The sequence below is a fragment of the Pezoporus occidentalis genome, unplaced genomic scaffold, assembly GCF_034315485.1.
Source record: "Pezoporus occidentalis ecotype Australia unplaced genomic scaffold, CSIRO_AGI_Poc_V1 ctg72, whole genome shotgun sequence".
Taxonomy (NCBI): domain Eukaryota; kingdom Metazoa; phylum Chordata; class Aves; order Psittaciformes; family Psittacidae; genus Pezoporus; species Pezoporus occidentalis.
This window is the reverse complement of record NW_026916072.1, coordinates 3,154,632-3,180,836: the sequence shown is the minus strand read 5'-3', so window position 1 is coordinate 3,180,836 and position 26,205 is coordinate 3,154,632. Positions and strand designations below refer to the sequence as shown.

Genomic DNA, 26,205 nt, shown 5'->3' with positions numbered 1-26,205 from the left:
TGAAGTCATGGCTTGTGTTTTACATACAAATTACACGCAGGAATTTCCCGTTCTGGGAATGTTGTTCCTGGCAGCACCCTGAGCTGCAGGCCCGATGCTGGGCTCCAGCCTTCAATACAACCAGGATCCCCCTCATGGACTCCCAGTTTTGGCCATTCTCTTAGCCTGAAGAGTAACACGGAAAGGGATTCCTACCTAAATGCTCCTGACCCTCCTCCAGGGACCAACCAGAGCAAATCCTCCCAAAGACAGGAGGGATTAACACATGGCACTCCCTGTGCCGGCCGAGTGCCACTCTTCATGCAATATTGGATATTCGAGTTAAAAAAGTCAGCTAAACTTAACAGAGGTGAATCTATATATGCAGGAATAAAGGGGTTTAGCTTGTAAGAACACAGAAAAACACCTTAACCAACCATTCAACTGCTACACCACAACTGCATACAGAAACCCGGGCATGTGAGTGCTCTGCTGCTCAGCACCGGGGCAGAGCAGCGCTCCCCTCCTTCACAAACACACCCACTGTGGGACTCCAGACCCATTTGTCATCTCGCTCGTGCCTTGGGGTCCCTGACCATACCTGGGCAAGGATACAGGCAATGGCTTCAGCAGAGAAAGCCAGCAGTGGGGAGATGAGGGGATGGAGCCTCTGCACCTACCACGAGCCTCATGGGGGAACCGAAGCCAATGTTTTGTTCCTCTGCTCTGTCTCCACATCTTCAATGACGGCTGTTTAGCTTCAGTGCGTAAACATTTTAATGCAAGTTACAGAAATGGGCTGTGGGCTTCAAGTCCCTTAAGGAATAAAGGCAGTGCTCTAACCCGAGCAGTCGCTGCGCTGCTGGAGCGCTGGGTGCTCCTTCAGACACCTAAAATAACAATAAAGGTCAGGGGGTTCGTGCTGGCCTGCCAACACCATCGAGAGGCTGAGAGTGTCAAATGATAGCACCATGAGCATGGCCGAGAGGTCTCCCGTAACTATTGCTGCTTTCGGTTTCCCATCCCCAAAGCAGCAGCGCGACCCTGGCAGAGGGTCCCGGCTGCCCCAGCACCCCCCGTGGGAGCGGCGGGACCCGCACACCCAGCCCACGCCAGACCTTCCTTTCGGACCGATGGTTGAGCACCGTTAGTGTAGCACAGATACAAGAGCCGAGCCCTTCCCGGGTGGCAGAGCACCGTCCGGCACAGCCGCCGCGCCGGGGGGACCCAGCTCCCTCCTCCGCTGCCCCGGGAGCCGCCGTGGGTCCGGGCGCCTCTGGTCCGTGGGGCGGTGCTGTCACCTCCGGGAGGCCCGCTCGTCCCCGCGGTCCCGGGGCCCCTGCTGGCGGCAGCTCCGGCAGCACTGGACGTGGACCGTGGGGAGGTGGCACCGGCCCAGCAGCCGCAGGGTCTGGCAGAAGGCGAACGTCAAACGGTCGCGCTCGCAGGCGAGGCCTGGAGGGAGGCAAAGGAGGAGAGGACGGGGTTGTGAGTGGTGTCACCGGTGTCAGATGTGAACACTGCTGTGTGGTTGGCAGAGACGAGGATGGACGGCACCGACTGCAGAGCCCACCTTCACCCGGGTACCAGCATCCTCATCGTCTCTAACTGCCAGCCGGAGCACCACCTGCGCTGCTCTCTGCAGCATCTTCTCAGGGTAGCAAAACCATAGGGGTTGGAAGGGACCTCTGGAGATCGTCCGGTCCAACCCCTGCCAAGGCAGGGCCACCCAGAGCAGGTTACACAGGGGCCCAGGTGGGTTTTGAGTGTCTCCAAAGAGGGAGATGCTGTGACTCCCCTGGGCAGCCTGTTCCAGGGCTCTGCCACCCTCAGCATAAAGAAGTTCATCCTCGTGTTGAGGTGAAACTTGTGTTTTGGTTTATGGCCATTGCTCCTCATCCTGTCACTGGGCACCACTGAAAAGATGTCCTGATCTGCACTGATGAGATCCCCTCTCAGTCTGCTCTTCTTCAGACTAACAGGCCCAGCTCCTGCGATCTCTCCTCATAGGAAAGATGCTCCAGACCCCGGAGCATTGTTGTGGCCTCCAGCGGCCCCTCTCCAGTAGCTCCTCGTCTTTCTTGTTACTGGGGAGCCCAGAACTGGACACAGAACTCCAGACGTGGCCTCGCTGGGGCTGGGTATGGGCGAGTGGGGCTGAGCCCAGGGCTCGCTCCTGGTGAGGAGGGTCCGTGCTGGAGGCTGGGGAGAGGTGACAAACTGCAGGGCTGTCTCCTCCCAGTGCCAGCCCTGCCCCAAGGGCGGCAGAAAGGAGAGACCTCATTGTCCTTCATTGTGTTTGTTTTGAGAGCCTGCAGCGTCTGGTTCCCTTCCTGCAGGTGTCAGCCCCAGCAGCTCCCAGCTCCATCACCAGCCAGGCCAGGCTCAGTCAGGCAACAGAGACCCATCACCACCGTTGTAAGAGCATGGGGTCAGCTTGGTTTAACTTTTAACTTCCTCCTTTTCTTCATACCAAAACGAGCGTGCACCTCACCGGGCCTGCAGCACCTCACCCCGTTGTGTGAGACATTTAACGTGCATCAGCTCTGATTTTACCTCCCATACAAGTGATCAGTATAGATGACAGTTTGTGTCTCACAAGGTGCTCCCCTGGGCCATCACCCCCCAGTCCCCTCCACCGCCTTTCCCTGGGCACCCTCTGCCTGGGACCGTGCGAAGCACACACAGAGATGGGGCAGAAACGGGCTTTTCTCTTTCTCAGGACACTTGCCAGCTGGGCAGCACGGGGATGGAGCGGGGGGCTCTCAGTGACCATCACCTCTCACCACCACCCCTCTGCGAACAAAGGCTGTGCTCAGGGACAAGCTGCTGCCCCCATTCCCACAGGGACGAGCCGGCCGCAGCCGCTGATGTGAAGGATGCAGCAGATGCAGAGCAGAAACTTCTCCCCCGTTGGGATTTCAATCAGAGCCCTCCCCCCCAGCCCCTCTGCAGGGAGGTCGCTCCCCAGCTCTAAAATTAACCTCCTGTTTCAGCAGAGGTATTTCCTCTCCTCCTCTCCAGCGACAGCTCTTTCTACCCAGCAATAGCACCTCTGTGCCCCCAACAAACCCCTTAACACAGTGCTGCTGGATCCAGCAGCTGCCTCCAGGTCGGGATCGAGCTCTGGATCCCAGCCCCGCAGCAGACTCCCTGGCTGGGGGTTGCTCCAAGCCCGCGGAGCTGCAGGACAATGAGGATTTATCCTGCTGGTTGAGCAGAAATCACTGTGCAGCCAGAGCAGCTCAGGAAAGGGGAAGAGCTTGCTCATGTGATGCTCCGCTGGGGTCTCAGGGATGGAATTCCCTGGGAGCATCCCTGCGGCTCTGCACAGCATTCTCTGAACCCCCAGGACCCTTCTGCACTGGGACATTGGAGCACACCAATACATGGCTTGGAGCAAGCTCCAGCGGAAGGGGTCCCTGCCCGTGGCAGGGTTGGAGCTGGATGAGCTTTGAGGTCCCTTCCAATGCAAACCATTCCATGGCTCTTGACAGGCGCTGGCACAGCTCCCTGACCTCAGCCATGCCCCCCTCCTGCAGCATTCACTAATCATTTACCCTTCACCGGGGCATGCCCGACCTGAGCTTCCCATGGGATTTATAACTCCCGGAGGTTCAGGTTGCTGGGACTGGAAGCGATATTGAATAGGAGAAACAGAGAACTCGGGCACGGGTGCCGGCAGGCGCAGGCACGGGCGTGCTGCGGGGGGTTAGCTGTTCACCGCAGTGCACGGAACAAGTGTCACGGCACTAAAACCTCCCCAGGGTTTAGAGCGCCGTTAAAAATCCCTCCTGGAAGGCTGGGAATGCCGCCGGTGCTCCGGGGGGTCAGTGCCTGCCCCCTGCCAGCACCGCGCTGTTTGCAGGTCACTGCTGCTGTGCCTCGCTGGGCTGGTCCCCGCGCACCAGCCCTCCCTTATCGCAGCAGCCTTCCTAGAAAGCTATTTATGGATCACAACCAAGCTGCCTCCTGCCTTCCCTTGAAAGAGCTGTGAGGCCGCTCGCTGCTTTCCAGGACCAGGGCTGATGGGTTGGCTCTTCTCCCATCGCTTTCCAATGCGACAAAACCCTGGGTGCCCGTAGGAGGCTCGGGACCTGCCCTACCGGGGCCATGCACAGCGTGAATAAACCCATCGGTGTCCTGCCGGGAGTTACTGCTCCTTGCACACCACGTTATCTGCAGAGGGTTGAGCCTGCTGCGGGGGACCAGCAGGGATGGGCTGAGCACAGGCTGGGGAAGAGGCACCACCCGCGGCTGGAGGCAGTGCCACAACCCCTCCATCACCTTCCGTGGGCGCCGGGCTCCCATGTGCTGCCATGGCACGAGGTCAAGGGGAGCTGCTGTCCCACATCAGGCTCTGGTCCATGCGGCGCCTCAGCTGGATGCGCGAGGGGTCATGCTCAGGTCTGAAATCCTGGCGGAGCTCCCGAGTCCTCCCTGGAATCTGCTCTTGGGCAAGGGAAGCTGTAATAAGCACTCCATCTGTCAGCTCTCCACAGAGGTCCCTGCAGAACCGACCCACGTTGCAGTTAATCCTTTTACTGCTGTTTTTTTTCCTATTAATTTTTTTATGCAATCCTAACACTTCATTTGAACACGGGCTCTGTGAGCCTGTGCCAAATTCTCCTCTGAAGAAATAGCTTAAAGCAGGGCTTTAGCGTCCAGGCTCAGTCAGCACATTGGAGGCTGAGCCCCCCACTTTCCTGGTTGTTTTTTCAAGTGGAAGTTGTTTTAAATTTCATTTCAGCTCCTGCCGTCCAGCCCTAAAGCATTTACTCCTGTGCTGGGGACAATAAACTTCCTGGAGCAGGTTGTGTGAAAACAGGGATAGGTCGAGCTCGGAGCTGAGCTCAGCACAACCAGGAGTTAAGCTGCTGACCTCTGCCCTTGGGGATGCTCCCAGAGCCAGGGCCAGGCTTTAACAAGCATTATCCCAGGCTCCTGCCCTGGAGCTGCGGTGCCCTCCCCCGGGAATGAGCCCTGCCGAAGGCAGCACTCGAGCTGCCAGGTTTGCCTGCATGGTGTCAGCCCTCCTGCTCCTGGCACGTCTCGCTCAGCACCATCACAGAGCTCCCACTGACCCCCCCGTAGCATCCAGCCTGGGAGGAGGAAATGCTCTCTAAGATGCTGAGGGGATTATCCGGTTTTTAGAGTCCCTGGATCCAAGAGAGAGGAATTCTCATGTCCAAAGAGCTGCAGCCAAGCCAGGACTCTCCCTTCACTCCTCATTGTGTTCCCCTTGCTTCTCACGACTGCAGGGAGGGGGAGCAGAAGCAGCTCTGTGAAGCGGGTCACTGACCATGACCTGCCCGGCTCTCCAGAGCCCCAGCCGCTTTGACCACGCTGCATCCAGAGCTTCCCAGAGCCGGGCCAGCTCCGGGACCCACCAACGGAGTCTTTGCTCCTTCTGCCTTTCCCTAAACACCCAGGTCAGGGAGGGGAACGGAGCCTGCAAGCAGCCCTGAGCCCTCCTCCTCCAGTTCAACACCGAGGGAGACCGACTGCAGGCAGGGCCCCAGAGCCTAACTGCGGTGGCTGAGCAGGGTTCATCCTCCAGCCAAGTACCTGTGCTCCACTCCTTCACTTGTGCCTTTGCTTTCGCCGTTTGCAGCACTTCAAGGGCAGTATCCTCTCTGCTGCAGGTCTGTCTTCGGCCCCCAAAACTACGCCCTGGATGTACTCTGGAGAGCTGTCAAAGCTAAGCAGGGGTTAACCTTGCATTGTTGGGATTAGGGTTTGCCTCCTCCCTGCCAGGCTGGGCAAGAGGGTCCTGGCAGAGGTGTCCCCTGGGCGCCTGCACAGGATGCTTCGTGTCCACACACAAGCACCCAAGGCAGAAGGGAAGCAGATTCTTGTACTCTGCTTAGGTCCATTGTGATTTACATTCAACAAAACCCAGGGAATCCTCTCCCAGGCATCCCTTTTCCACTGGCAGCTCTTGTTAGCAGTAAGTAAAGGGCTCAACTCCAGCAGCACCTCTCTGTCTTGCCACTTGGACACAGACCTGTGTGCTCAAATGACAGAGAAAATTGGAATTTGCTGCAATTACTCTGAGCACGTATTCCCGGTGGACAAGCGCAGCCACAGGCAGAACCATGGATAATTTCATTTCTCTACTCAAAGCAAGCAGGAATATAACATTTAATTGCCAATTAGGCTTGAAATACAACCAGAGCCTGAATCATGAGCCCAGAGCAGCACAAACAGCAGCAGCTGAAAAGGGCACCAGGGGTTTGCCCTGGTGCTGAACCTGCCTTGAACGCTGCCAGGGATGGGGCAGCCACAGCTTCTCCGGGCACCCTAATAGGGAAGAGCTTCTGCCTAAGAGCTCATCTCAATCTCCCCTCTGGCAGATTAAAGCCACTCCCTTTGTCCTGTCCCTTCATCCTCCTCCAGTGTGAAGCAATTGCTTCTGTTTGAGATCCCTTTGACCGGCTGGATGGGCCAGCGCTGGTTTCTCCGAGCACTCACGCGGGACCTGCTGCTCCCTCCCTTCCAAGGCGGCCATAAACCAAAGGGTAATTCTTCAGCACAGCAATCACACTGAGGGCTTTCTTCCAGCTCTGACTTACAAGAAATGATCCGGTAACGGGAGTCACCGATGTGGGTGTGAGCGCCCTGCTCGGCCCGGCCTCGCCACGGTGCAATCAGACAGCAACAGGCTTTCCTGAGCCAGAGCTGCTCTTATCTCCCCGCAGCCCTGCCCAGCCCCAGCAGAGCCGTTCCAGCTCCCATTGCCCTGCCTGTGCTGTCGGGGACAGCGATGTCCTCCCCGTTCTCTGGATGCCAGTGAGGAGCAGCAGGGCTTTCCCAGCTCCCGAGAGCAAGGTGAGAGCAACAGCTCTCAGCCCTCGTGCAGGTTTTCCTGTACTGGAGTTGCATTTCTTTGAGCTCCTTGTCTTAGAAACGTCCCTGGTCTCTCCCAGAGGCATCATACGGAGGTATCTGAGTGCTCAGTGCTCCCCAGGATCCATGTGGGGACATGGCCAACCCCAACATCTCTGCTCACAGCTGGGTGCAGCTGTAAAACACAGGCACATTTAAAAATACCCTCTGTGTAACCTTCAATTCATTTATGTGCTGGGAACAGAGCGGGACCCTGCTCTAATGAATTCTGACCTTTCACTGAGGAGAGCTGCTGGCCGGCGAGAGGTTCATTGTGCTCAGTCTGTTCCATCGCTGCCTAAACTCCAGCTGCTGCTGGTTGTAACATTTAAACTCGACTGGGGTCACTGCGTTTGTGTGTCCTGCAGGAGCACGACTGCTCACAAAGGCAAACATGATCGTGCTGGTAGCGGTGCACCTCATGTTAGAGGAGATGGAGGCTCCTTGCGCTCCTAGCACAAACACAAGGATCACTCCAGCCTGCATTCATCTTGCGCAGTGAGGATCCCTTGGAAGACAGGAAAGGGCTGGAGTTTATGCTCATGCCTTTTCTGGGAGCCTCTGCCTGTGGATTTACACATCTGTGATTTCCTGCCATGTGAAAGTCTTGTTCCTCCTCATGCTTTGGCAGGAGATGTTTGTATTTCCAAGAGGCGTTTCCTGCCCTGGGCTGCAGCCAGAGCATTTATGTCATCCTTAATGCAGGATTTTCACATCTATTTCTGTGCTTCCTACACATCTGAGCGGTTTCTCTGGTGCAGCCTTGGCTGCGCTGCATGGCTCCACAGCTCCCATCAGCAAGCCCTGCACGGAAACCTGCCCTTGACAAAACCAGCCGGAACCACACATCGTTTCTGGAGCGAGCCTGAGTAATCATTTCCTAAGTGCTGAACTCCCCAACAGACCTGCAAACGCAGGAGGGACACGCAGCCAAACCAGCAGGAGTGGTTTGATGGCTAAAAGCACCCTGATGGCCCGCAGTCAGTCTCCAGATCCCAGGTAACCAAAGCCAATGCTTCTGCCCTCCCCAGGATAGGTGTTAGGGGAAACGCAGCTGGATACAGGACAAAAATAGCTGAAAGGATGAGGATGGATGTCCCAGGCTGCAGAGGGGGACCTGCATGGAGGTGTGCATCCTCGTACCAATGCCATCTAATCCTCTCATTACATGGCTTTCCCTTCAAGTGCTGTGAACCCCCTGCAGCCCACAGATTTCTGGCTTATATAGAACTGCCTGGTGCCTTGGGATCTACCTCTCTGAGTGACAGCAAGAGGAGAAGCCAGGTGAGTGCCTGTGGCATGGCCAAGCACTGCGGCTGCAGCCAGAGCAGGTAAATGAAGCTGTGAGCACTTTGCATGGCTCTCCTGGCACCAACTCACTGCAGGGGCTGCACAGACAGACCCAAAGATGCTGGAGAATGGCTGCCCCCGACAAGCACATCCCAGCTCACACTCGTGCCAGTAAAAAACCACACCCAGCGCCTTGAGACCCCAACACTCCGGACGTTTATAGGCCGTTATAACGTTCCCACTTAATTATCGATTAGCCGAGCCAGCCTGACACAATTCATGTACAAAGCATCCCCTCCAGCTTCCCACAGACATCGCCTTCCAGAGGGCTGACTGCTTTTTCCTTCCTCCCTCACCCCCTTGCTGCAGGCAGCTGCAGCTCCCCATCGGTCAGCACCTCGAGCACAATGTGCCCATTGCCCTTCCCTGCGCCTGGACCCCAGGCTTGGCTGTGGCACCCAGACTGTCCCACCCCGGGTGCTGCTGCTGCACGGGGAGCGTAACCACACTCTAGACACACAGAAGTTCAGCTTCCAGGACGGGCAGAAGGGCCACGGGGTGCTGCTTACCTGGCTCGGGGCTCTCGCAGTCCTGCGGGTTGCACTTCTGGGTGCTCTCGGGCCAGGGCTCGTGGTCGCAGAGGCTGCTGTCCTCCTCGGCCAGCCCCGTCTTGGTGTTGATGCACTTGACCTGGCGGCGCTGGATGCCCCCGCCGCAGGGAGCCGTGCACTGCGGGAGCAGGGCAGCCCCGTCAGACGTCCCCACGCCATGCAGAGGCACCCCCAGTGCCACCGGCCCCCGCGGCAGCCTCCGGCTGGGATCTGAGGGCCGGGCTCCCCCCCGTTGCCTGCGCTCACCTCTCCCCAGGAGCCCACCAGCCAGGTGGTGCAGGGCTGCGTGTTGCAGGGCCGGGTGGGGTTGGGTCGCAGCGGCTCCTCGCAGCGCCCCGGCTCCGGGCACGTCACCAACCGCTGCTGCTCCCCGCCGCCGCACGGCTCCGAGCACTGCCGGGACACGAGCCATGGGAGGGGAGGCGCAACAGGGGGGCAGCGCGCTCCGTGCCCCGGGCTCTCCGGGAGACACCGCAAAGCCGCGCTGCGGGAGCGCAGCCCCCGCTCCCCACGCGGAGCACTCGCTCCGCAGCCTCCCCCGCTGCTGCTAGTGGGTGATTTCCTTCTCCGTGCTTGGAAGCGCTCGGGAGGTTCCTGGAGGCAGGGGGACCGAGCAGACCCACTGCAACTGCGGCTGAAGCCCCGCAGGCACGCCAAGGGACAGGCTAAGCCTGCTGCATGCCTGCAGCAACGACTGGGGGGGCTCCAGTGAGGCCCATCCCTGCAGGCAGCTCTGCCCCAGGCACTGAGCGTTCCAGGCCAGGCTGGATGTGGTTCTGGGCAACCTGGTCTAGTTGAAGATGTCCCTGCTCAACCTGCAGGGGGTTGGACTGGATGAGCTTTAAGGGCCCCTTCCAACCCAAACCGTTCCATGGTTCTGGGCAAGCAAATGCGGAGCACTGGCTGAGCATGCTTCAGGGCAGAGAGGAGAAAGAAGTGCTTGAGCCCAGCATGCGTTGAGCACTGCCCCCCCCGGCCTCATCCCCCTGCCCAGCAGCCCCCACCTCTCTCCAGGAGGACGTGTACCAGTCCAGGCACGGCGCGCTCTGGCAGGGCAGCTGCGCGGGCGGCTTGTACAGGACAGCCTGGCAGTGGAAGGGCCGAAGCAGCCGCTGGTCCCTGGTGTCGATGCAGTGCACGTCCCGAACCTTCGTGCCTCCGCCACAGCTCCTGGAGCACTGCAAAACAGCACGGGCGTCGGGCAGGGAAGGGCAGCGAGGGCTGGTGCAGGGGGATCCCTTTGGCAGTGGGAGCTGACCCCAGAGACACGCTCTGCCTTGGGCTGGACTGGGGGGATGCTCAACCTCTTTCTCTAGACCAAGCTAGAGGAAAGCACATGCAGCTCTGAGTCTGTCGTTACCATCCCTTTGAACACAACTGGTTTCCAGCTGTAACAGCAACAAAGTCTTTACTCACTGGATAACTGATGATTCCAAGAAACAGCAGCCACCCAGAGCAAAGAGGTTTGTTCCCCATTACTGAGCTCACCAGATTCACCCAACCCCACTGCAAATGCCCCCTGGTAGTGCAGAGCAGCCACGGTTTTCCAGGACCCCACCGGCTGCATTCTCACTTACCTTGCTCCAGTTCCCCACACGCCACATGGAGCAGGGTCTCAGGGAACACCTCCGAGCAGGGACGGGTTTGTTGGCAGCGGCGCAGGCAGCGTCACTGCCGGTGCTGCAGCGCACGGTCCTCCAGATCGCACCCACGCCGCATGTGACCGAGCACTGCAACACAGGGGATGGGCTCCTGATGCTCTCCTCTGCCGCCAGCCCCAGCGGGGCTGCTCCCTGGTGTCCCCCATGCCCTGTGCCTGGCTCTGGCCAAGGATGGAAACCAGTGGCCCAGCAGAAATGTTCCTGGGGACTCGCAGGCATCGGGAGGGTGCCAGGGAAACCGGGGCGTGCGGAAGCAGGGCTGCGGGATGATGAGGAGAGAGGAGCTTTCCCAGACACTGTGCCCAGCACTGCCTGGCATGGCACAGGGTGCCCAGAGAAGCTGTGGCTGCCCCATCCCTGGCAGTGCTCAAGGGCAGGTTGGACACAGGGGCTTGGAGCAAGCTGCTCCAGTGGAAGGGGTCCCTGCCCGTGGCAGGGGCTGGAGCTGGATGGGCTTTAAGGTCCCTTCAACCCAAACCATTCCCTGGTTCTATGATTCTATGCAAACCCAGAAGTGCCTGCGTGAGCCATGCATTTTCTGCATGCAAAAGCAATGCCCCAGAGACCTGCCAGGAGAGGGACAGGTCTCTCACCTCCACCCCAACCACATCACTTAACAGGACAACACATACCTCACTCCAGTTCCCAACCTCCCAGCTGGGCATCACAGTGGCTCCCACCGTGGTCAATGGTAGAAGCAAAGCCTCCTCCTTCTCCATTTTTTCATCCTCCCAGGGTGGCAGGGGGACAGGGCTGGGCTGGGGTAACTCGTGCTCCCCATCATGGAAAGCAAATGTCCCTGAGGTTGCCCACAGTGAGAGCTCCCCTGATGTGGTGCTGCTGAGTGGGGGCCCATGGGAGCTGTGCTCTTCATGGAGTGATCCCAGCTCTGGGTGCTGGGGCACCCCCATGGTCCACCATGCTGGGGGGGACTCGGAGGCTGATGCTCCCACTGGGTGCACAGGAGGGCTGTGAGCTGGAGCTGTGGGCACGGCTGGTGCTGGGGTATCTTGCTGGGTGAGGCCACTGGAGGTGAGCTGGGTGGCTGCTCCGGGCATGGCAGGGGACAAGGACACTGCTGCTAGAGGGGCTGTAGTGGCCACCAAGGGGGGCAAGGTCAGGGAGGTGGGGAGCTCTGGCTGCCCCACAGAGCTGCCATCAGCACCCATGGGATAGGAACTTGCAGGGAGATGGGTGCTGCCAGAGCCCCTTCCCATCTCCATCTCCCACCGTGGTCCCTGAGGAGTGGGGAAGGAAAGAGCTGCCCACTCTGTCCCATGGGATTGCTCATCAGCTGCTGGCACTGTGTGTGTGCCCACTGTCCCCTCTGGCATTTCTTCCCACCCTTCCTGCCCTGTGGCCTTGGGGGCAGCACCATCAGCATCACCAGCGATGACAAGATCCATTTTCCTTGAGCCTCCATGGGCCCTCCCTGCAGAACCGGCCACGTGGTGCTCCTCACTGCCGGTGGTACCCATCCCCTCGGTGCTCACGTGCCCCCCACCACGGCTCCCCGGCTCTCCATGGCTGTCAGATGAGGCTGTGCCAGCTCTGCCCCTGCCAATGGGCAGTGGTGGGGAGGGATCAGCTGCGGAAGGAGCCTGGGGAGCGAGGCCCTGGGCTGGAGCATCCTGCCCAGCGCTGGTCCTTGTCGGCACAGCTCCCCAGGGTCCATCCACGGGCGGGAGGTCATGGCTGTGACTCGTGGTGCTCTGGGTGGGTGAGTGCTCCTCAGCGCGGGGCACGAGTGTCACATCCTCCTCCTCACCCCCAAAGCTGGGGATGGTGTATCTGGGAACAGCAGTTTCCGCATCCTCAGGGCCCACGCTCAGGAGGTCGTTGACATGAAACCCCTCAGGCTCCGTCTCTCCTTCACCATGCACGGGAGCAGAAGCGTTTGCTTCGCTGGTCACCAGCTGGTCCTCGCTTGCTGCTCCCCCCAGGACAGGGGGCACCTCATGGGGCCCCTCCACATCGTTGGTGCTCAGCCCTGGCTTGGGCTCCCCACCTTTGGTCTCCTTCTCCGTGAAGGGATAGTAAGAGAGATCCTCATGGAAGTTGATAAAGTTATAATCGTAGTAAAAATCATCAACAAAGACGTTTCCCTTTCTGGCTGAGAAGTCCTCCTCGGTGATGATATTGACATCATTGGACTCCGGAATGCTTGGAATTAAGGGGTTAAATTTAGGAATGTGCTTGCTGGGAACATAATGGATTTCATTAAATATCTCCCTGCTGGAGGACCCACTGCCAGACCAGTCCGTGCTGGCACTGTCCGATTTCTTCTGGCACTGTGGCAAGGAGCAAATAGTTTCCGAGCTGGGTCTTTCTGCAGGGTCACAGGCGGCTCCAGTGCTGTTGCTGCAGTAAACAGGGCGCCTCTGGGTCCCATTGCCACACGTGGCAGAGCACTGGGAAAGAAGGAGAGACACCGGTGTCAGGGATGGGAGCGCAGCCAACGCAGGGTGCAGCAGGAGGAGCCGGGAAGGAGCCCATGCCCCTCACCAGTGCTCACCTCTGAGATACCAAAGCGGGTGCCCAACCATCCCACGTGCCACAGTGCTTTGGGCTCAGCGAGAAGGGGCTCCAGGTCCCTCTACCACACTCCCACCACCCACCTGGGTCCCAAAACATCTCCCGTGCCAGCCCCACCGATGGCATGGAGTCCCCTGCACCAGGAGTCAGGAGCAGGAGGTACCGGTCACACCAGTAAGCACTGTTATTACTGGCCACATCTAGAGGCAGGGCAGTCTCCCCGTTAGAGACCATCCAGGCAGGGCTGGAACTGCAGGGTACTTTGCTCAGGGTGATCCCTGACCCGCACTCCAGCCAGAAATCATTTTCCCGGGAGATGGCCATGGTGAAGGGCACGGGGTAAGATGATCTAATAGGTCTTTTGTGTGCCCTATCACCATGAATTGCATCTCCTCTTCTAGAAGAGAACTTTGTGAAGCAGGGAATAATAACATGGGTGTAGCCCTAGTAGGGAAAAAGCCAGGGTCAATAAGGAGCTTTGTTGAGGGCAGCCCCTCCTACAGCATAAGATTCTCTTTGAGATTGCTCAGAACAGAAAAACCCCACAAACTGGAGGGGACGACAGCAAAGTTTGTGGCTGGTAAGTAAATCCCAGTGCTACCAACATCACGTGGCTGCACAAGCCACAGGCCCCTGCAGTCTGGGTGACAGAGGCACAGAGCATCAGTCACGTACATCAAAGCGCCTTGGACAAGCCAGCCAAGGAGAACAAATGGTCAGCAAGGCAAACAAACCCAACGGAGCTGAAATCCCTGCTGTCTGGATGAAAACGGACGGGCTGAGGCAAGGGTCTGATGCACAGCCACCAGCAGATGGAAAGTAAGGGGCTGGGGTGGACTGCGCTGGGCTGGCCAGGAGATGTGCTCCTCAGGCGATGCATCCTGCTGGGTTCTGAGCCCTTCTCATCTGTGCTCAGTCACCGGGACCTGCCCCACTCCCTGTGTCTGTCCCGATGGGTGTCCACCCGTGGCACATCTCCTTCCAGGTAGCGGCTGTCCAGAGGCACCACGGCAGGGTGCATGAGGCACGTGCTCCTGCCAGGAGACAGATGCTCCCTTTGTGTATTAATGGACAACAAATAATGATCCTGGCTGCACTGGTACCCTCTTTGGCAGGGCCATGAAGCTGGGCACACATCGCTTGAGGGTCCTTTTGAAGGCACTGAGGGCCAGTGTCAGCGCTTGGTTGAGCTACCCAAACCTCAAATAACCCTTTCGGCTTTGCAGGCTGCCCAGGCGCTGCTGGTGCCAGACACAGGCTGCCCCGCCAGAGGGTCTGCAGGTGGGGAGAGAGCAACGACCCCCTTATCATCACTGGGCAGAGAGCCGTGCTCCTGGGAAGCTCCCAGGCCCCTCACAATTCTCTGCTTACCAGAGTAGGCAGAGGAATGGAGTCTTCTCTCCTTACCCCGGTAGTGGTGGGATTGGAGAAGGAGGAGGGCTCCCACTCTAAGCGAAAACAGGGCAGAAAATGCCTGCCATCTCAGGGTCTGCAGCACATTGCCTGGGCTCACAGGTCCATCAGCGCCAGCGCCACGGAGGACAGCTGGTGGCTTCTGCTGGCTCCAGGCTGCCTCAGCCCTGCAATTGTGGCTTTTGGGGGGCCCTAGGAAAATATTTCTCACCAGCTCCCATTTAACCTTCAGGTTTCTGTTCACTTTGCGACTCCCTTTGTTTCTTAGCAACAAGCTCCCTTCCCAGGCTCACATTTCTCCCCTGGTATTTGCCTTCACACTGAACACTCTGGCAGCGTCTGCTTAGATCAGCAGTGGTAATTTTCTGGTTAAAGCCCTCAACCTGTGGCTAAGCTGATGCACAGCAATACAGAAATAAATGGAGGCTACCCGGGGTGCCCCAGGGCTGTGGTGTTTTATACACGGGGCTTTTGGGCCTTCTCCTCTCTTTTATAAAAAAGGTGCTGAAAAACGTGGGATGCCCCCATCATTCCCTGGCAGCATCACTGAGGGGCCCCTGTGTGACCACCCCTGCAGCGGATACATGCACATCGCGGTGCACCCAGATCCTGGCTTGCCCTGAACAACGTGCCTCAGGCAAGAAATTGTTTTGCCACAAGCCTTACAAATAAGGGGAAGAGCTGTGGTGCTGGAAAGTACAAGGAAGGGTTGGAAGCCTCTTGTTTCTGCCCTCCTTGCAGCAGGAGCACGGAGCGCGGCCACCACCCTGACGGAGGGAGCAGTGAGGTTTGGAGTCGATGGGGCAGAGGCAAGCAGCCCGGTGCTCCTTCCTCACTCTAAGACCTCCCTGTGCAATGGAATTCCCGTCCCTGTGAGCTGGTGCTGAGGCATGAGCTCACGGGAGCACATCCATGAACTCTCCCACCGCTCCCAGCAGGCTGAGGATGAGGATGTCGGGGGGCACTTTGTCCCCAGCTCCCACCAGCTTTGTAAGACACCAAGACCCCCCCCCCCGATGCTCCTCCTCACCTCGGACCAGTTCCCCACGGCCCACTGGGAGGGACAGGGGACGTGCCGGGGACAGGGCGCGGTGGCGTCCGGCTTGGCGAGGTGCTGGCAGTCGGCGTGCCGCAGGGCCCTCTGCTCGTCCAGCCCCACGCTCTGGATGCAGAGCACCGTCCTCTTCATCAGCCCCGCGGGCCCGCAGCTGACCGAGCACTTCTGCCACTCCCCGACCCACCACCTGGGACACGTGGAAGGGAAAGGTCTGAGCCAGGAGGTGCCCGTGGGCTTTGGCAGCCTGCAGCGATCGGCTGGGACACGGGGGAGTTAGTTACGATCCCAAGCGCAGCGTGCGTTCCAGCCCAAGGGCAGGGAGCGGAGACCGAGAGGCAGGGATCACAGAATCACGGAATCAATGGGGTTGGAAAAGCCCTTCAAGCTCATCCAGTCCAACCGCTCCCCAGCCCTGCCGAGGCCACCACTGCCCCATGGCACTGAGGCCTCGTCCCCACACTGTGCGAGCACTTGCAGGGATGGTGACTGCAGCCCTGCCCTGGGCAGCCTGTTCCAATGCCTGAGCACCCTCTGGGTAAGGAATTGTTCCTCAGCTCCATCTAAACCTGCCCTGGGGCTGCTTGAGGCCGTTTCCTCTTGTCCCATCCCTTGTTCCTTGGGAGCAGAGACCGACCCCACCTCACTACAACCTCCTGTCAGGCACCTGTAGAGAGCAATAAGGTCCTGTCTGAGCCTCCTTTTCTTCAGACTTAATGGATCAGCCCCCGTGCTGGTCCGGGGATGTCTATCTACACGGAGAGGCCCCGCCTGGATGGTGCCTTCCCATGTGGGCAAGAAACGCACCGTGGTGGTCGGGCAAGCACAGGGATTTGCAGGCTCCGGGATCCATTCTCAAGCATGAGATCGAGGAGAGGTGCAAACCCAGGGCTGCAAATCACTGCACACACCCTGCTGCAATGCAGCGCGGCAGCTACCGAGGTCCCCCCGCTCTGGTCACCCCCTGGGACATCAACGCCTGGCCAAGAAGGAGCGAGGGGCAGCAGACCTGGCCGGGCAGGGCTCCTCGCTGCACGTGCGCTGCTGGTCGTCGGGCCGGGTGAGCGCGTCGCAGTGCCGCTCCTCCACGATGCCCGACAGCTTCTCCACGCAGTGCACGACCTGGCGCTGCACCCCTGCGGGCACGGGGGGACATCAGAGAGGGCACCCCACATCCCCTGCCAGCGGGAGACTGGGCACCCATGGTCACACACACACACACACCCCTGCGGGCACTGAGGGACATCAGAGAGGGCACCCAGCATCCCCTGCCAGCGGGAGACAGGGCACCCATGGTCTCACACACACACACACCCCTGCGGGCACTGAGGGACATCAGAGAGGGCACCCTGCATCCCCTGCCAGCGGGAGACTGGGCACCCATGGTCACACACACACACACACACACACACACACACACACCCCTGTGGGCACAGAGGGACATCAGAGAGGGCACCCAGCATCCCCTGCCAGCGGGAGACAGGGCACCCACGGTCACACACACACCCCTGCTGCTGCACCCCTGCAGGCACGGAGGGACATCAGAGCAGGCACCCTGCATCCCCTGCCAGTGGGTGACAGGGCACCCACGTACACACACACACACACACACACCCACCCCTGCGGGCACAGAGGGACATCAGAGAGGGCACCCCGCATCCCCTGCCAGCGGGAGACAGGGCACCCATGGTCTCACACACACACACACACATACACACACCCCTGCTGCTGCACCCCTGTGGGCACGGGGGGGCATCAGAGAGGGCACCCCTCATCCCCTGCCAGTGGGTGACAGGGCACCCACGTACACACACACACACACACACACACCCCTGCAGGCACGGAGGGACATCAGAGCGGGCACCCTGCATCCCCTGCCAGTGGGTGACAGGGCACCCATGGTCACACACACACACGCACACACACCCCTGCTGCTGCACCCCTGCGGGCACCCTGCATCCCCTGCCAGTGGGTGACAGGGCACCCACGTACACACACACACACACACACTGAGGCTTTGGGGCTGTGTCCCAAGAGGAGCCAGCTGGCAGCAGCACCGTCCTTTTTGGCAGCTTCTGCCCCAGCTCACGGATAAATCACTGCCAAAGCCTCGTGTCCCCATCTGCAGTGCTTACACGGTGACATTTCCCCCTCAACATGCTGCCTGCTTCCATCCTCCCTCTTGCAACATGTACTTGACCCCTGACTTGGAGAGCTGCAGCTCTTAACCGCTGCCAACAGCTGAGATTGATGCAACCCTGCTGAAGCTGCTGAGTTGCGCTTGGGCTCAAGCTCTTGAGAGCTCATAGGGCCAGTGGGGCTGGAGCCCTGGGGCTGGCCCTGCAGAAGCAGCTCAGTCTGAGCTCTCCCAAACCCATGTCTCAGCTCCCGCCATCACCCAGCCCAGCGAGAGGGGCTCAGTCAACTCCAGCTGCTTGCCTGCAGCTGGACATCCTCACCCAACTGCCTGACCTGTGTTTCCCTCCTGTGCTGGAAGCCAAACCTTGCAAAGGAAAGCTGGTTTTAAATGAATTCAAGTGCCCAGGAGCAGGCAGGAAACACCTCCCAGCACTCTGTGCTGCCTAGAAAGTGTGAGTGTGCTTGAATTCCCTTTTTTCAGTGGCAGCAGCTCTTGAGGAAGCACTCACTGGTCTGAGCCTCCCCTCTTGCAGTGTGCTAGGACCATCCCCCTCCATTGGCTACCCCAAAAGCTGCCCTGGGGACCCCGGGATGCTCAGTGGGGTGGGATGGGGGGAACGCAAGTGTCTGACACCGTGGGTCAGTGCAGGAGCCCAGTGCTCTGCCTGCACCAGGCACCCTCCCACGTTTCTCCCCATAAACCCCTGTAAACGATCCCCCCTGGAGAGACCCAGCCAGGCAGGAGCCCTTCCACGCTCCCTGGACTTCTCTAAAGCTCCTTTGTCTCCATCACCCTGACACCAAGGAATACCCGGCACAGTAACAGGACACCGAGGCAAGTGCTGCTGCAGCCTGGGGTCCCGGCGCTGCGGTGCAGTGACCGCAGCAGAAGTTGCTGTTTTATCCCCCCATCCAAGACCTCCTGAAGGAGGAGGAATTCCTAAGGCCTCCTCGTGGCTGGGAGCCGCACTCACCGGTGCCGCACGTGGCGGTGCACGTGGTCCACGAGCCAAAGCGCCAGAGGAACTCGGGCTGCTCGACGGCGTTGTCGCTGTCGGCGGGGCGCTGGATCGTGTACTGGTACCGCACGCCCGGGTTGGTCTCCTGGAAGAGCAGCTGGGGGGGGAGGACAGCGGTCAGGAGGTGGCCCCAGGACCTGCACCCCAGGACCATTGCATCAATGGGGTCAGCAGCGGAGGAGCTGCCCCTGCTCAGGGCGCTGGGCTTGGGGCAATGTCAGGTAATGATTACAAACAATGAGGACACTGAGGACCACCAGGAGCTTGGTTTTGTGTCTCCCCTGATGAAGGGCCTGGAAGGATTCCCCTGTAAACAATGCTACTGATGCAGGCAGCCCCAGCCAAGGACCTTCTCAAGGCTGAGCATGGTGAAGGGCCCGGGGTGGCCAGACATCCTCTTCTCCATCCCTTACCCTGCAGGCAGCTGCGGCAGGAGGTTTCGCCTGCAGGCTGTGGCCATGGGGCAGGAATGACCCTCCTGGTGGCCAGGAGGATGCTGAACATCTGCCTCTCCATAACCCCTCCTGACTTCTCCAGCAAAGAGTGGTAGAGCTGGAGGGAGGCTCTGATTGCTCCCAGCCCCACGTGCTGAGCTGATGGGGGCTGCCCCAGATGGATGGACATCTGTCACTGTGATGCGTCCTTTGGGATAGCAGCACCAGTCTAGCCCAGAGGAGGAGGACTCCGATCTCCTCACCTCCATGTGTCCCAGCGAGCAAACTTCAGTGATGGCTGGAGGCGACACACGTCCGAAGGGATTTCCCTGATGGCCCCAACTTGAAGCAGGCTCCTGCTGCTCTCAACACTCACCAAGTGGCTCCTGCAGCTGACAGATCCTGCCCAAGCACCTCCCGCACCCGCTCCCAAAGGCTGGGGGTTTATCCATGGTTTTCTTAGCCTGAGTTCTCCCATTATTGCCAAAGCTTTGTTGTTGTTGGAGCTGTGGCAGGAGCGAGGGCGTCTTTCCAAAACCTCTCCATGAATATTGACTCGTTCTTGTCAGAAGGTTTTAATTAGCTCACGAATCCCAGAGAGTGCTTTGGGGGTGCTGAGCACAGCAGCACGCCCAGCACCAGCAGCACTTGGCGGCAGATGAGCCCAGCATCCTGCTCACATTTCACCCTGAGCCTCTGCTGAAAGACAAGCGAGAGGCAAAGACTTTGGCTGCTCAACGTGGCCAAGCTCCAGGGTGAGCTTGCGGGAAAGGGCTGATGCTGATGACAACAGGGAATGGCTTCAACCTGCCCGAGGGGAGACTGAGCTGAGCTCTTAGGCAGAAGCTCTTCCCTGGGAGGGTGCTGAGGTGCTGGCACAGGGTGCCCAGTTGGACACAGGGGCTTGGAGCAAGCTGCTCCAGTGGAAGGGGTCCCTGCCCGTGGCAGGGGTTGGGACTGGAGGGGCTTTAGGGTCCCTTCAACCCAAACCAGGCTGGGATTCTATGTTGGCTCCTGACAGCCATTAACAGGCAGAACCCTCACCCCTGACCATTGCAGTGGCCATTCCCAGGGGAAGGAATTGCAGAGTCCCTGCACTGCACTGCCCCCCCCCCCCCGACAGTTATAACCCCTGCAAAGCTCATTGAAATATAAACCCAGGCTGAAAAGTGATTCCCTGGGCAACTCTTTTCCATGGATACAAGGTGAAAAGAGAGAGGGATTAGCTCCCAAAATAAAGCCATCTCCAGAGAAGCCCCAGAGCTGTGGCTGCTGCAGCGCAGGAGGGGATTAGCAAGTTGGACTCATAGGAAAAGCATTTGCAGGATACACCAGGTGGGAATTCAAGAAGGGAAGAGGCTTGGAGCAGGACCAGCCCCTGGGCAGCTGCCCAAGCTTGGGGAAGCAATTTTGCCTTCAGAAGCCATGGGCAGCCTCCCAGCTGCAGGAAGCAAACGTGCAGAAAGAGTAAAACTTGACATTTCTGGATTTCAGAGGACTTTAAATGATCCTGTGGGATTTCTGCCTTCCGCCTCAAGGGCTTTCGTGAGGAATCAGAGCTGACCTGCAGCACCCGTGTGTGGGCCATGGAGCATCACCCCATGGGCTGAGCTCCTTGCCACGGTGCTGGTGGGAGCACAGCATTGCTGACGGAGCCGCTGAGCCGCCCTCTGTCACCACAACAGCTCCCAGCTCTCACCACCTCCAGGCCTGCCAGAAGCACCACGGGCTCTTCCCCGCTCTTGATAAGATAAGGGAAAGGCCTCAGGAAATGGGCTCTTTCTCCTCATGCTCTCTCTCCTGTGTAAATATTTTGAGGAATGCTGCAAAGGGGACAAGGCGTGGGCTGGAAACGCTCCCTGGGGAGGCAGCGGGTGCTTGGCTGCTCCCAGCGCTGGCTCCCAAAGGAATACACCCTCAGCGGCAGGGGAGTGCCGTGATGGACACCAGCAGCTCATGGGAAGGCAGGAGATCCATTGGTTCTGTCCCCTTCCCACTGTGCATCCCAACCACCAGCACCGCCCAGAGTGTACCTGGATCCACACAGGCTCCACAGTGGGCCCTGGCGAGGTGAGGTTCTCCCAGTTTCCTGTCCTCTTATAGGTGAAGGTGGTTCCTGCCACCCTGTAGTCCCCGTTCCACTGGATGGTCCAGCCTCCATTCAGGAAATACTTCTCCGGGTCCTCGCTCCGCAGTGCCAAAAAATTCCCGGCTTCTGCGACTTCCTCAATGCGGATCTCGCGGGCTCCCACGGGGATGATCCCAATGTCAACATAACCTGGGAATGGAACCGAGTCAAAGACGTGGCAGAGATGATCCGTGCCTTTAGGTGGGTCCTAGCATCCCCTGGGTGTCAGCACCACGCCAATCCTGACATCTCTGTAAGGCACCAGCAGGCACTGAGCCCGGCTGGTTCCCTGCTGGGACAGCCCAATGCACAGTGAGGCATTTCCCACACGGGCACTGCAAAGGCATTTACCACACCCTGAATGTGTCCTCGTCAGCACACAAAACCCCTTAAACCTCTCCAAACCAGCTCCAGCATGCACAGATTTGGTTTCAGGCCTCTAGACACAAAACAGCCATAAGGAGATGTTTTTCTTCCAAGGAGCAAGAAGCGGAACGCCAGCGTCACACCTCCCCATGCTGCTGCTTGGGTCTTACCCCATCCCGATTGAGAAGCTGGGATTAAACACCAGGCTGCAAACAGCAGCAGCGAGCCTGGCTCGGTGTGCAACACAGCGCGTCGGGGATGGAGCTGAGCGCCCTTACCCAGCCCCTCGCTGTCCTCGAAGGTCTTCTGGACGGTGTGGCACGTGGAGCCGTCCCCGTGGCACACCCCGCACCGGTCCTCCACCGCGTTGGAGTCGATCTCGTAGTCACAGCCCACGTTCTGCAAAGGCAGCGCTGTCAGCACCCGCTCCCCGTGCACCCCGACCCGCTCCCACCGACAGCCACCAGAGAGGGAGAGGAGGACCAGCCTTGGTCCTCAGTGCTGGGGAATAAGGAACACAGCGATGCAGCCACATCGCTGCAATACGGGTTTCTCCAGCGTATCCTCAGGTTCCTGCTGCCCTGCTCATACACAGTGAGGATCATAAGGATCATGTTTTTACCTTTTCCTACCCAAGCTCCTGGGCAGCAGAGCCTGTCAGCTCAGTCAAGGTGGGAAAGCCCCTTGGTCCTTGGCCCGGCTAGTTCTGTTTCAAAACACTTCCCAAAACCCTTTCCTATATTCTGCTAAAACTCCCTACACCTCATGCCAAATGATGGAATCACAGAATCACGGAATAGTTTGGGTTGGAAGGGACCTTAAAGCTCATCCAGTTCCAACCCCCTGCCATGGGGCAGGGACACCTTCCACTAGAGCAGCTTGCTCCAAGCCCTGTCCAACCTGGCCTTGGTTGTGCTCAATTTCCTCAAGGAAAATTACATTATTATTATTAACAGAGATTAAATAAATCTTTACCATGGATCTCATGGAAATAAGGAGACTTTGGAAGTGGTGAATGACAAAACGAGTCAGCTCAGCCCATTGTGTGCGAGGGCGAGGATGGTGCTCACCCAGTGGATGGATAACAGCATCCACCTGCATTTCCTGAGCCCGGGGGGTCCTTGGGCCCCCTGCCCAGTGTGGCACCCACCTTACAGATGCCGTTGATGCAGAGGTCGCGGCTGGCGTTCATCTCGTAGCAGGGTGTCCCGTCAATGACGGCGTCCCGCAGCTTCTCTGCGAAGTACTCGTGCTCGGGGCGGCAGTGCAGCTCGCAGGGGTTCACTGGCAACGCAACAGGCACAAACTGAAACTGAACCCCAGCAGCTGGGGGCCAGCGCCACAAAGAGAACCCAAACCTGCAAGCCCAGACATCCGTACAATAGGGTGTAAACACGCTGCCAAGCCAACCCTGGCCACGCACGGCAAAGTGACTCTGCCTTGGGTTTCTCATTGGGGCTGCAGGCAGGAGCCTGGCAGCGGGCTTTGCCCTCACTCACTGTTGTTGGGCACTGGTGTCCACTTGTAGAACTTCCCTTTGTAGAGCATGGGGTTGAACTGGCTGCACTGGAGCTGGCGGAAGGAGGGCTTGTCGGGGGGACACAGCCGGACGTTGCAGATCCGGAACCGCTTCCGCTCCCCCAGGCAGTACCTGCCCCCGTACTTGGGCCTGTCCACAGGGAAGAGGGAAAATCAGAGTCACAAAGGGTTTGGGTTGAAGGGACCTTAAAGCTCCTCCAGCTCCAACCCCTGCCACGGGCAGGGACCCCTTCCACTGGAGCAGCTTGCTCCAAGCCCCTGTGTCCAACCTGGCCTTGAGCACTGCCAGGGATGGGGCAGCCACAGCTTCTCTGGGCACCCTGTGCCAGTGCCTCAGCACCCTCCCAGGGAAGAGCTTCTGCCTAAGAGCTCAGCTCAGTCTCCCCTCGGGCAGGATAAACCTGTTTCCCCTGTCCTACCAAATAAAGACCGACCACACGCAAGGGGAAACTCCCTTTTTATTCACAGCTAAGGGAGGGTGGGTTTGTACCTGCCGCTAAGGTTTGATCAAGCCTGAGCCCACCTGGAGTCAACAGGGAGCTCTCCCAGTTATAACCCACCCATCGCCCTGCTGCAGTGTTGGTGTAAGGAACCTGGCTGCGAACCCGACATCCGGATCCCCAAACCACAGAGCAAGCTTCTGAAACCCATGGAGCCATGGCCCACGTCCTTCTTCTCCCAGTCAAAAGTAACAACAGGTTTTTCTCAGATGCCAACAGGCTCCCAAAGTACTGCCACTGCCTCCTGATGCCTTTTCCTCGTGTCACAGCGCTCGCCATGGCCCACATCCCCACGACCAGATGAACACTACTTGGCCCCGATCAGCAGGGTCTGGACACACTTTGCTGAAGAGAATGAAGTTACTCATTACTTTAGGGCTGCGTTTCCATGCCCTGCCCCAGGAAAGGCCTGCGGGAGGAGCCTGCCCAGCACACACGTTTGTTCACTCCATCCAAAAGGCAAAGCTGAGGATTCAGCAGCAGCGGCCAAAGCAAACAACTGCCCAGGGCAGTTCTGCTGCTTCCAGTGTTTGCTCTCCTGCCCGCAGCTGTGTTTGAAACACTCCATCAACTACAACAGCACTTCTGCCACTCAACTCATGTCAAACACTAACCCAGCCCTTGACCTGGGACCGAGATGACAGCGCTTCTTGAGACAGCCCGACTGCATGTGCTGAAAACAACGCGCCCAAGGAAGAGAAAGCACATCTGGGCTCTCAAGAGAGCCTGCTCCCGTAGCTTTCAGAGCTCCTCCAGCCATTGAAAAGCCACTGCCACTGGGACGATGCTCAAAAGTCCTTTTCTCTCCCATCCCCTGGGAGAAAAGCACTCTGACAGCCAGGGCTTTGGCTGAATCCAATGCAACAGTGATTTGGTGACCAAGGGGGCATCTGGGGAGCATCTGGGGGACCCTAAAATTCCTGGAATGGACCAGGCTGCTCCTTCATCACTGCCTGGATGCTTCCAGGGGGGAGCCAGTGCTGGCTGTGGAGGCAGCAGGCTGGGTGGAGGCAGCCTCCAGCCGGGCACAGACCAAAGATCCCTCCTGGAATGCAACGGGGTGATAAACAGCAGCGGGATTTGTCAAAAGGGCTCTGAGTCAGGCTCAAAGAACGACTGGTTTTCTTTCCTGTCGCTAAAGGACACTGGATGTGTTTTGTAACGGGAAGCAGGGAGTCTTTGCTTTGTTTGAGTCATATTGCAACTGCTCCCTGCCTGCGGGAGCGACTTGTAAGTGGAAGGAGACAGAGCAAACTGCCCTCCCAGAAGCTTCCATTGCCCAGTGGTGGGATAACCCTGGGATGCCCATAGCACTTCAAAAGCACATCATTCAGACCAATAACTGCATGAGCACAGAATCCCAGCCTGGTTTGGGTTGGAAGGGACCTCAAAGCTCCTCCAGCTCCAAGCCCTGCCATGGCAGGGACCCCTTCCACTGGAGCAGCTTGCTCCAAGCCCCTGTGTCCAACCTGGCCTTGAGCACTGCCAGGGATGGGGCAGCCACAGCTTCTCTGGGCACCCTGTGCCAGCGCCTCAGCACCCTCACAGGGAAGAGCTTCTGCCTCAGAGCTCATCTCAGTCTCCCCTCTGGCAGGTTAAAGCCATTCCCCTTGGCCTGTCCCTACATCCCTTGGCCCAAGCCCCTCTCCAGCTTTCCTGCAGCCCCTTCAGGCACTGGAGCTGCTCTCAGGTCTCCCCTTCAGGAGCCTTCTCCTCTCCAGGCTGCCCCAGCCCAGCTCTCTCAGCCTGGCTCCAGAGCAGAGCTGCTCCAGCCCTCGCAGCATCTCCATGGCCTCCTCTGGACTCGCTCCAACAGCTCCACGTCCCTCTGGTGCTGGACACAGGAGTGCAGGGGCTCCCCCAGAGCGGAGCAGAGGGTTCTGCCGTGCTTCATGGGGCGATAAGGACACGTTGGGTTCCTCTCCTCAGCAGGGTCCCATGGAGGGGCAGAGGCTCACTTACGTGGGGCTGCTGCACTGCCTCTCTGCGCTCTGCACGCCCGCGCCGCAGCTGCGGGAGCAGGCAGCCCAGGAGCTCCAGGAGCTCCAGCCGCCGTTGATGGCGTCGGGACGGAAGCCCACGGGCACGCACTCGCCATTGAAGCACCACTGCCAAGGGACAGAAAGCAAGGTTTAAGGATGTAATAACTGACAGTGAGTCAGAGAGCCTGGCCGCGGGGAGCAGGGAAGCCCAGCACCCATGTTGCTGCAGGAGCATCCGTGCTTCTTTCGCACAGAGGTACCTGGGGTCAGCCGGGATGTGCCAGAGCCTCGCACACCCCTAAGCGATGGGGAATTCGGAGAAGTTGGGCTGTTTTGGGGACTTGTCTGAGGGAACACAGCCAAAACTGCCCTGGGACCCCTCAGCCCGGAGGGGAGAACCAGCAAGGCACAGCCACAGCCAAATGGAGGTGCCACAGGGAGCAATGTCTGAGCCCGTGGCCATTCCTGGTGCTCTGGGGCCAGCGGAGGGGACACTGAACCTGACCATGACAGACATCTACAGCTGGTTTTGTAACCCTGTGGTTTTATGCTACCTTGGGCAGGAAATGCCTGTTCCAGAGGAGCAACGTGTGACAGCTCTGTTCCAGGGCTGCCGTGGTACATCCTCACCCACGCAAGGGTGACCAGAGCTGGCTGCAGACACCCG

General features: G+C 58.9%; 1 protein-coding gene across 1 annotated transcript in view; it reads right to left on the bottom strand.

Annotated features, from left to right (window-relative positions):
• The window catches only part of ADAMTS7 (ADAM metallopeptidase with thrombospondin type 1 motif 7), a 39,764-nt gene continuing 13,559 nt past the window's right edge, over window positions 1-26,205 (bottom strand). Inside the window, exons 11-24 of the mRNA XM_062642657.1 lie at window positions 25,519-25,664; window positions 23,017-23,186; window positions 22,668-22,801; window positions 21,796-21,916; window positions 21,057-21,301; window positions 18,545-18,686; window positions 16,441-16,567; window positions 15,408-15,621; window positions 11,062-12,840; window positions 10,346-10,498; window positions 9,773-9,946; window positions 9,015-9,161; window positions 8,727-8,886; window positions 1-1,434 (exon numbers count right to left, since the gene is read on the bottom strand). Coding sequence (XP_062498641.1) covers window positions 1,277-1,434; window positions 8,727-8,886; window positions 9,015-9,161; window positions 9,773-9,946; window positions 10,346-10,498; window positions 11,062-12,840; window positions 15,408-15,621; window positions 16,441-16,567; window positions 18,545-18,686; window positions 21,057-21,301; window positions 21,796-21,916; window positions 22,668-22,801; window positions 23,017-23,186; window positions 25,519-25,664 — 3,870 coding nt within the window. The 3' untranslated portion in view covers window positions 1-1,276. The remainder of the gene's footprint in view (window positions 1,435-8,726; window positions 8,887-9,014; window positions 9,162-9,772; window positions 9,947-10,345; window positions 10,499-11,061; window positions 12,841-15,407; window positions 15,622-16,440; window positions 16,568-18,544; window positions 18,687-21,056; window positions 21,302-21,795; window positions 21,917-22,667; window positions 22,802-23,016; window positions 23,187-25,518; window positions 25,665-26,205) is intronic.